Raw genomic sequence first — 9,679 nt, 5'->3', positions numbered from 1 at the left:
AGGACAAGAATGGGGTGGAAGTCAGTGCTGTGAGAACCTGGCTTCATTGTAGAGGAAATAACCTTGAAAACACACAGACCCCAAAGCAGAGTCATTAGCAGGAGAGCTCATGTTTGCTCTAACTTGGGGCCCTGCTCATCGTCCACCCCCCCTCTTCTCCATCATCAAACTGGGGCTGATTCCGAACAGCTGGGGTTTTACCGACTCTGGACGGGGGTACAAGAAGGACCGGAGGCAGTGACGGCGTTCATGCAGGCCCCCCTCCTCCGGGATCGAGGGGGAGATGTGTTGGTGCCATCCAAATAAACTCCCTAATCCTGCCTGAAACGAACACAACTGCAAGTTTATGCCCAATACCCTGGGGAAGGCAGGTCTTGAGGGAAACTGCAACCGCACCTCCCTCTTGAACCCCAGTGACTCTTTCCCTGAGGGCCTTCCTGTAGTCGAATCGCCACCACCTGGACTACTAATAAGAGGGGGAAAAAAGGAGGAAAAGGAAGGGGCGGGGATGGCCAAAGTACGCTCCAGCCAATCCGGGCAACGTCGCGAAGAATGAAAAGAATCAAATGAACACAGGGGCTGGCACGCTGCTAAGGGCTTGCTTCTGTTAACACAGTTGCCCAAGTCTAGCTTTCGCTCCATATTATATGGAAATTCCTTGTTTACCATCCTCGTAGGAGGTCCTTACATATCTGCCTGCGAACTCCAGTGATTGGGCGCTTACTAGTTGGGGGAGGCAGCCGTCCCGGAGGGCGTCCAGCTCGGAGGGCCGGCTGCTTCTTGACTTGTCCGGAACTTCCCCCCAGTGGTCTCAGTCTCCCCTGGGATTTGGTACCGACCGAGTGCCATCCTCATTTCACTTGACCGAGTCCGAGCTGCAGCCCACGGTAGGAGCTGCAAGGGCTGGGCAGAGTTCCAGGCGAGAGGGGCCGAGAGGCGTGAGCAGCGCGCCACTGCGCTCGTCAGAGAAATGGAGCGGCGGCTTCTTTGTGGGCTGCTACATCCCCCTCCCAGGGGCACGGCGGGGACATTTGATCTGCAGGGTGATTGATAAGTGCGGGAGAGGGGCGGCCGTCCCTACCTCCCCCCCCCCCGCCCCCGTTCTTCTTCCCCTCCTCCCTCTCGGCTCCCTCCCTGCTTCCTGCCAGAAGCGCTGCCCGGTGGCGAGCCGCTCCAGTGGGGATCTGCCTGCCCTTGGGGGCGCCGCCCGCGCTCGCCGCCGTGACCCCACGCTCCCGGGCGCGCCGGTCCGAGGCTGTGCCGGCTCCCTCGCCTCCCGGCCGGCCGATGCTGCGGGCGTCTCCGGGGGAAGCTGCGGGTGGCGCGCTTGCCGGGTAAGTTCACAGCACTCGGGAACGCGGCGCTCAGCCCCCTGCCTTTCCCGGCCGCCTCCCCTCGTGGAGGCGGGGGGTGGGGGGGACCGGCTGCGGGAAGCCGGGGCGCGATCCGCCGGGGACCGCGCGCCGGCGGCCGCCCTCGGTGGCCGCCCCCGCCCGCCCGGGCTCGCTCGCTCCGAGACAGCCCGCGCGGGCGTGGTCGGGCTCGGGGCGGTCGTGCAGCCCCGCGGGCTCCCGCCGGCCGGGCGGGCCCCGTGTGCCGGCTGCGAGCCGCCGGTCCCGGGAAGAACGCTCGCCGGGGCGAAGGCAGCGCGCGCGGCCGTCGCGGCTGTGGGCCCCAGCGCCGGGCACCGGGCGGCCGGCAGCCCGGGGGAGGGCGAGGAGGGCTGAGCTAGCGGTCGGCGGTCGGTGCCCGGTGCCCGGAGACCCGGGAATGGCCTGGCCCGCTGGCCGCCGGAAGCACGCTCCGGGAACCGTACCTGCCGGGATTGGGGCAGGGGGGGGGCGAGAAGGGCGGGCGGGAGGCTGACACCCCTCCCCGGCAGGCCCGCCGGACTCCCGTTAACCCCTCTCGAGGCCTGGCGGGCGGCCGGGCGGCGCAGGCTGCAATCCCGCCGGCCCTCCCCGCGCCCTGTGGAAGCCCCGGCGACCCGAGCCGGGCTCTACTCAGCTGCGCGGGAGATCGAGGCGACGGAGTCCCCGCTTCTGCCTCCCTCGCCCCAACGAGGAGAGGGAGGGTTTGCCTTATTTTAGCGTCCGCCTCTGCCTCCCTGGGGCTCCCAGTTCCCCCAGAACCTTTCCGCCACCGTAGAAGCCCGCTCTCCCTAGCGGGGTGCCGCGGCGCTTCTCCCCGAGACGCCGGGCCAAATGAAACTTACTTAAAGTGCTTTTTCCGGGCTGAGGCTCATTCGATCCCAGTAACTGTGCTTGGGGAAAGCGGCTGTGGAGGCCGAGGAGTGGTGGGAGAGTCCACCGACCCGTGTCGGAAGCTAACCGTGGAAGGAAGATCTGTCACACCATCTCCGGGTTCCCGGTGTCGCCCCCCACTCCCGCCAGCTTACCACCGCATTTCCTTCACTCTATACTAATTTTCACGGATTTCAAGCTCCGCCAGCTGCCCCCCATCTATCTGCCCCTTTCTCTGTCTCTGTCTCTCTGAAATTCTTAATAGTTTCTGTGCTCAGGGAGTATTGACAGCGTCATCAGTGTCTTGCAGGAAATTATTTGCGAACTAAAACTAGTATTTGATATTTCACTTTCAAATACAATTTTTTTAAAAGCACACATTTAAAGGTAAGACACCACCACCAATTATTTAAGTTTAGGCAGATAGTTCTCCAATTCACACCAAGCAGTAGTGAGCTTTGGGGAAAGCTCCTGGACCAGGAATCCCTGGGTTCTGTTTCTCATTTTATAGGTTCTTGAACTTAAGCAAGTCAGCACTTCTCCTGGTGGAGGAATGTCCTCATCTATAAAATGAATCTGACTGCAAAGGTCTTGTCCAGCTCTCATGTTGGCTTCTGCTTCCATGAAATATTAACCTAATTAATAAATACTTGTTAAATGAATGACAACGAATAAGCCACATCTCTCTAGGAACTATGTCTATTTAATATTTAGAAATATGGAGGAACAAATGCCCCTTTGCTGTGAAAGGAAGCTTAATCGTGCACTGCATCACTCTGCATCTAATGATGCAATTGCAATAGAGAGTGGGGAGGCCATCACCCGGCTGCCCCTCCCCCTCCGAGGATAGCTCAGCTCAGTGCCGCCCTTTGGCACAGAGAAGGGAAATTTGAGGCCCCAGAAGGAAAGGATCTTGTCCAAGCCCAAGCAAGAATTACAGGATGGGGAGGGGTCTCACGATGTCTGGTCCAAGGTTCTTCCCCGAAGGAAAAGGAGAGGGCAAGGTGAAAGCCTGAGGAACAGTCTGGAGGAGGCTGCCAGAGCCACAGGTTGCCTTAGTGCCTAAGTCTGTAAACTATCAGAGCCCTTCTCCGGGACGAAAGAGCCGGTGCGGGCGGAACACTCCTAAAGCCTGAGCTTACCAGGGAGGCAGGAGGGGAGAAGTGGGGGGCTTTCCGTTCTCAGGCAGCTCATTTTGCCAGTGGGATTGTCTCTATTCCAAATGTGGCCCAGCAATGGGACCCTGTGTCAACTCGGTCTGAAGCAGGCTGGGACTGAAGAGGCGGGGAAAGCAAGTGTAAGTATTTGGTGGGACAGGCGCATCCTCGGTCCATTCCTTTGCCCCCTTCTCTTCCATTGCCTCCTTTTCCTGCCTCACCAGAGGCTGCGGCCGGCCCTTCCGGGCAACAGCAGACCTTCACATCTTGCAGATGGACTCCCCGCTGGGAGACACCTGGTTCCAGGGGACCTTAAGAGAATTCAGGAGGAGCAAGATAATGAAGGCAAAAACCGCACACCTGGCAGTTCATAATGCTGCCTGGAGGCTTAGGCCCCCTCCGTGGGCTCCCACTCCTGGGCTCCCACACCGCGCCAGTGAGGCTCAGCCTGGCAGTGCTTTCTGACGCCCACTCCTCCTTCCTGCAGGCGAAAAGCACACGTTTAAACTTCATTATCTGGCTAACTCTCAAGGGGCGGGGGGGGGGGGGGGGGGGGGGGGGGTTTGTTGTGGTTTCTCTCTAACGTTGAGCTGGCTCTCAGAATCCAGGCAAATATCTGTTTGGCCAGTCACCGCCCCAGAAAGTAATTCTCTCCGCGCTGAAAAAAAGCTCTGTATGTAAAAGCACAAGTCCCCTCCTACACAGGCGCTCTGGGGCGGGCACACACCCCACTCGGCACCAGGAGCATCAGAGCACACGAGCTAGGAGGCTGGCAGGCGGGCCCCAGGCCTGTGGCTAAGAGGCACATCTCCTGCGCGCGGGCACACACACACACACACACACACACACGCACGCACCCCTCTCCCCGGGAAGATCTGGACCTCCGCTTGGGAATGTGGCATGAGACCCCACTGGAATGGCCTGGAGGGAGTGGCAGGTGGGAGAAACCACTCGAAGGCGCCCGAGGCCGGAGGAGTCCCAGCCCCTTCGCGGGGCCCCTCCTGGAGAATCCCCCTCCAGGAGCTTCGCCCGCCGCCCGCCGGGTGGGAGGTGGAGTAGTTCAGATTCAACTGACGCAGCCCGGATTTGAGCTTTGCAAAGCCACTCGCAGGGAAGGGAAGCATCTGCCCCTCCCTCCCCCACCGCGCGCCCTCGATCCGCCGCCTGCCCCCTCCCCGCGTGACGTCACCCTAGCCCTGTCCGGGGGAGCCTGCAAAACCTCTCAAATTCAAACTGCTCGGCGCACTGCTGCCGCTGCCACCGGATTGGAAGCGCGCGCCCAGGCTCAGCCGCCGCCGCCGCCGCCGCCGCCTCCCGCCGCCCGCCGCCCGGCTCCCCGACCTCCCTACGCAGTCGCACCCCCGGGGCCCCGTCGACTCGGCCTCCCGCCGCTCGGGCCCTCCTCTCCTCCCCTGCGGCCTCCCGGATTTCTAATTTCTGCGCACCACCCCCCACCCCCAGCCAAATTAAATCCGCCGGCAGAAAGCAGGGCATCCCCCCCGGAAGCGGCGTCTTCTTTTTACCTTGCTCTTCTTCTCTTTCCGAAGATGCTGAACTACTGGCGGACTGCAGAGGAGAGGGGTCCCGTCTTCTCCTGATGTGTGAGTAACCCCCACCCCGCGCTGTCTTCGCTCTTCCATCCTCTCCCCCTCCCCCACCGCCAGTCCCCTGATTTTCCCACCCCCTTTTTGCGCAGTTAAAAAAAAAAAAAAAAAGTAAAGCAATTTCTGCTGCGAGCCTAAGACGGGCGAGCCGCCCGAGATCTCTTCAAGATACCCCAGGGGAGGAGGTGATGGGCTGGCTTTAGTAGGACAACTCGATTACTAATGACTCCGCGGCTGGCTGCGACCCGCCGGGAAATCAGGTGCAAGCATGTGTGCTCCGGGACGCGCGTGTGGGTGGGCTGGCGGGGGCCGGGGGGAGGGGGAGGGCGAGGAGAGAAGAAACCGCTTTGAGAAACGCAGTGATTTCATTCTGCCGCGTGGCCCCCTCCCCGCATTCTCCCGGCCTCCCACTCCGCCCCCTTGCTTTGCCATTTTAATCGGGCTTCCTTGTTTCTCTCTCCCCCGCATCCTTCCCTCTCCCCGGCACCCGTCCCCAAGGTTTGCCTGTAGGTACCTGAACTGACACCGACGGTGCCTAAAGATGCTGAGCGGCGTTTGGTTCCTCAGTGTGTTAACCGTGGCCGGGATCTTACAGACGGAGAGCCGCAAAACTGCCAAAGACATTTGCAAGATCCGCTGCCTGTGTGAAGAGAAGGAAAACGTCCTGAATATTAACTGCGAAAACAAAGGATTTACAACTGTCAGCCTGCTCCAGCCGCCCCAGTATCGAATCTATCAGCTTTTCCTCAATGGAAACCTCCTGACGAGACTGTACCCTAACGAGTTCGTCAATTACTCCAACGCCGTGACTCTCCACCTGGGCAACAACGGGCTGCAGGAGATCCGAACCGGGGCGTTCAGCGGCCTGAAAACCCTCAAGAGACTGCACCTCAACAACAACAAGCTCGAGGTGCTGAGGGAAGACACCTTCCTGGGCCTGGAGAACCTCGAGTACCTCCAGGCCGACTACAATTACATCAGTGCCATCGAGGCAGGGGCGTTCAGCAAACTGAATAAGCTCAAAGTGCTCATCCTGAATGACAACCTTCTGCTGTCGCTGCCCAGCAATGTGTTCCGCTTCGTCCTGCTGACCCACTTAGACCTGAGAGGGAACAGGCTGAAAGTGATGCCTTTCGCCGGCGTCCTTGAGCACATTGGAGGGATCATGGAGATCCAGCTGGAGGAGAACCCATGGAATTGCACTTGTGACTTACTTCCTCTCAAGGCTTGGCTGGACACCATTACTGTGTTTGTCGGGGAGATTGTCTGTGAAACTCCCTTTCGACTGCATGGGAAAGATGTGACCCAGCTGACCAGGCAAGATCTCTGTCCCAGAAAAAGTACCGGCGACTCCGGTCAGAGGGGCAGCCATGCAGACACGCACGTCCAAAGGCTGTCGCCCACCATGAATCCCGCTCTCAACCCAACCAGGGCTCCCAAAGCCAGCCGGCCCCCCAAAATGAGAAATCGCCCGACTCCCCGGGTCACCGTGTCAAAGGACAGGCAGAGCTTCGGGCCGATCATGGTGTACCAGACCAAGTCCCCCGTGCCCCTCACCTGCCCCAGCAGCTGTGTCTGTACCTCTCAGAGCTCAGACAATGGTCTAAACGTCAATTGCCAAGAAAGGAAGTTCACGAATATCTCCGACCTGCAGCCCAAACCTACCAGTCCAAAGAAGCTCTACCTGACAGGGAACTATCTTCAAACTGTCTATAAGAACGACCTCTTAGAATACAGTTCTTTGGACTTGTTGCATTTAGGAAACAACAGGATTGCAGTCATTCAGGAAGGTGCCTTCACAAACCTGACCAGTTTACGCAGACTTTACCTGAATGGCAATTACCTTGAAGTGCTGTATCCTTCTATGTTTGATGGACTGCAGAGCTTGCAGTATCTCTATTTAGAATATAATGTCATCAAGGAGATTAAGCCACTGACCTTTGATGCTTTGATTAACCTACAGCTACTGTTTCTGAATAACAACCTGCTGCGCTCCCTACCCGATAATATATTTGGGGGAACGGCCCTCACCAGGCTGAATCTGAGAAACAACCATTTTTCTCACCTGCCTGTGAAAGGGGTTCTGGATCAGCTTCCGGCGTTTATCCAGATAGATCTGCAAGAGAACCCATGGGACTGCACCTGTGACATCATGGGGCTAAAGGACTGGACAGAACATGCCAATTCCCCCGTCATCATCAATGAGGTGACCTGCGAATCTCCCGCAAAGCATGCCGGGGAGATCCTGAAGTTTCTGGGGAGGGAAGCTATCTGTCCCGACAGCCCCAACTTGTCAGACGGAACCGTTTTGTCCATGAATCACAACACAGACACTCCTCGGTCGCTTAGTGTGTCTCCCAGTTCCTACCCGGAGCTCCACACTGAAGTCCCACTTTCCGTCTTAATTTTAGGATTGCTTGTTGTCTTTATCTTATCTGTCTGTTTTGGGGCCGGCTTATTCGTTTTTGTCCTGAAGCGCAGAAAGGGGGTGCCCAGTGTGCCGCGGAGTGCCAACAACCTAGATGTCAGCTCCTTCCAGCTACAGTATGGGTCTTACAATACCGAGGCTCAGGATAAAACGGACGGCCACGTCTATAACTATATCCCCCCACCTGTGGGGCAGATGTGCCAAAACCCGATCTACATGCAGAAGGAGGGAGACCCGGTAGCCTATTACCGAAACCTGCAAGACTTCAGCTACGGCAACCTGGAGGAGAAGAAAGAAGAGCCGGCCACGCTGGCTTACACGATAAGTGCCACTGAGTTGCTCGAAAAGCAAGCCACGCCGAGAGAGCCCGAGCTGCTGTATCAGAATATCGCGGAGCGAGTCAAGGAACTTCCCAGTGCAGGACTAGTCCACTATAACTTTTGTACCTTACCTAAAAGGCAGTTCGCCCCTTCGTACGAATCTCGACGCCAAAACCAAGACAGAATCAATAAAACCGTTTTATACGGAACTCCCAGGAAATGCTTTGTGGGGCAGTCAAAACCCGACCACCCTTTACTGCAAGCTAAGCCGCAATCAGAACCAGACTACCTCGAAGTTCTGGAAAAACAAACTGCAATCAGTCAGCTGTGAAGGGCTGCTGCTCCGCACTGTTGGAAGCACTACATTTGCTTTTGTGTGTGTTTGTGTTCTCCCTCCCTCAGCGTCAGTGGGGGACTGTGAACATGCTTGGGGGATGGGGCGAAGCGATGATACTGCTTTTCCAAGTTTTCCTTTAAATTATTTCTCTCTTGCTTCCCCGCACCCCACCCTCTCTTCCTCCTCCCCCTCCCCCCAGTTCTCTCCTTAGGAATCATCAGTGAACATGAGTGTTTCTACAGTGCATTTTGTTCATATATTTTGTTTATGGTTTTGTTTCTTTTTTCTTCTTTTATTTTTCCAGTGTGGGAATGGGAAGAGGAGATTATAGTGAATGAAGAAAGAGTAAGCAGACTTTTCACGTAAAAATGGATATTTAGCGTATTTTGTAGAAGATCTCCAAAGATCTTTTGAGACCATAAATTCTTTTGTAAATAATGATATATGGTATTTTCGTCTTCAGTTACCAAGTATAGCCACTAGGCATCACTTCTTTGTGTTAAAGTGCCTTTGCACTTTAAGTACATTACTTAAGTGTTGCTTTTAGCTTTGATAAATTGAACATATTTTAATGTGTTGTATTTTTGAAATTAAAAACACTGTAAAATAGATCAAAATGTCAGCTATATTAAGTCAACGTACAGTTTGCTTGAGTTATAGAAACCAGCCGGTCATCAAATGATTCTAGTTGTAGGACTTTAGAGATTTAACTGTAAAATATTTCCTTTCCTCTGGGTTTGTTCTAAGTGATTTTATTTAAGTCAACTAAGCGGATTTAACAGTGGACTAGAGGTAAGAAGCTGCCTCAGTCGGGATTAGTAATTCATTAATAAAAGATATTTAACCCAATCTCAGAGTGAATTGAACAATTAATGCCCTTCCGTAAATCATTATTTTACACTAACATGGTCAGTGTTTTAGATTATTTTCCTAATTAAGAGTGCATTACACAACTTGTAATATATTTTTTCTGCATTAAATTAGATATTTTTATATATTTAAATGACAGAGTCTGTATTTCTAACTTTTTAATTGAAATTAATATTTTTTCTGCCTATTGAAACATTTTCTATAAACACACACCAGTAGAGGCCGCCACACACCTCATTTAATAAAGACGTATGAGCCATTAAATACCTTGAAGGAACCCCTTCAAAGGTGAGATTAAAACATCCCAAGTAAGTTCTCTGCAAATTCAAGGCAGCAGAGACAAATGTGTACATCACTTTCTATTTCTTTTAGGATTAAAGATTAGGCTCCGAATCCTCAATTTTCACATTTTCCGAGAAAGCAGCGTTTTCCACTTACATTTATTGAAGCGTTAATGAGGTGCTATCAGATCACATACTCTTTGCATCTCCAAATCAATTAAAAAGTACCTAAACCAAGAAAGGAAGCATCTTTTCTCGTCTGCCTTCTTTAGGCATGTGTTACTTGAATTCTTCCCTGTCAGCTCAAGCAAGCCTTTCGTTTTGGTCTTAGCATTAGAATGATTTTAACTAACCAAGTCTATATAACACTTATGAAGGCTTATTAGCCTGTAAAGAATTTTTAGATGCAAACATTATTGTGCTATTTAAACAAACAGCC

At 54.4% G+C, this 9,679-nt stretch overlaps 1 protein-coding gene across 4 annotated transcripts; it reads left to right on the top strand.

The window, feature by feature from the left end:
* Window positions 1-581: 581 nt before the first annotated feature.
* Window positions 582-9,069, top strand: SLITRK2 (SLIT and NTRK like family member 2). Of its 4 annotated transcripts, none has more exons than XM_032428204.1 (3): window positions 582-1,334; window positions 4,948-5,001; window positions 5,503-9,069. In XM_032428204.1, exon 3 carries the CDS (start codon window positions 5,546-5,548, stop codon window positions 8,081-8,083), a length of 2,538 nt encoding a protein of 845 aa, XP_032284095.1. In that variant the 5' UTR covers window positions 582-1,334; window positions 4,948-5,001; window positions 5,503-5,545; the 3' UTR covers window positions 8,084-9,069. The 4 variants fall into 4 exon arrangements, with proteins under 4 accessions (XP_032284095.1, XP_032284096.1, XP_032284097.1 ...); XM_032428205.1 differs by lacking the exon at window positions 582-1,334 and adding an exon at window positions 4,001-4,337; XM_032428206.1 differs by lacking the exon at window positions 582-1,334 and adding an exon at window positions 5,097-5,264 and having other exon boundaries at window positions 4,775-5,001.
* Window positions 9,070-9,679: the final 610 nt, after the last annotated feature.

Source organism: Phoca vitulina, unplaced genomic scaffold, assembly GCF_004348235.1.
Source record: "Phoca vitulina isolate PV1807 unplaced genomic scaffold, GSC_HSeal_1.0 scaffold39, whole genome shotgun sequence".
Taxonomy (NCBI): domain Eukaryota; kingdom Metazoa; phylum Chordata; class Mammalia; order Carnivora; family Phocidae; genus Phoca; species Phoca vitulina.
This window is presented reverse-complemented; position numbering and strand designations above follow the sequence as displayed.

Coding starts and splice junctions, on each gene's coding strand:
- SLITRK2 (XM_032428204.1), top strand. CDS start 5,546: ATGCTGAGCGGCGTTTGGTTCCTCAGTGTGTTAACCGTGGCCGGGATC.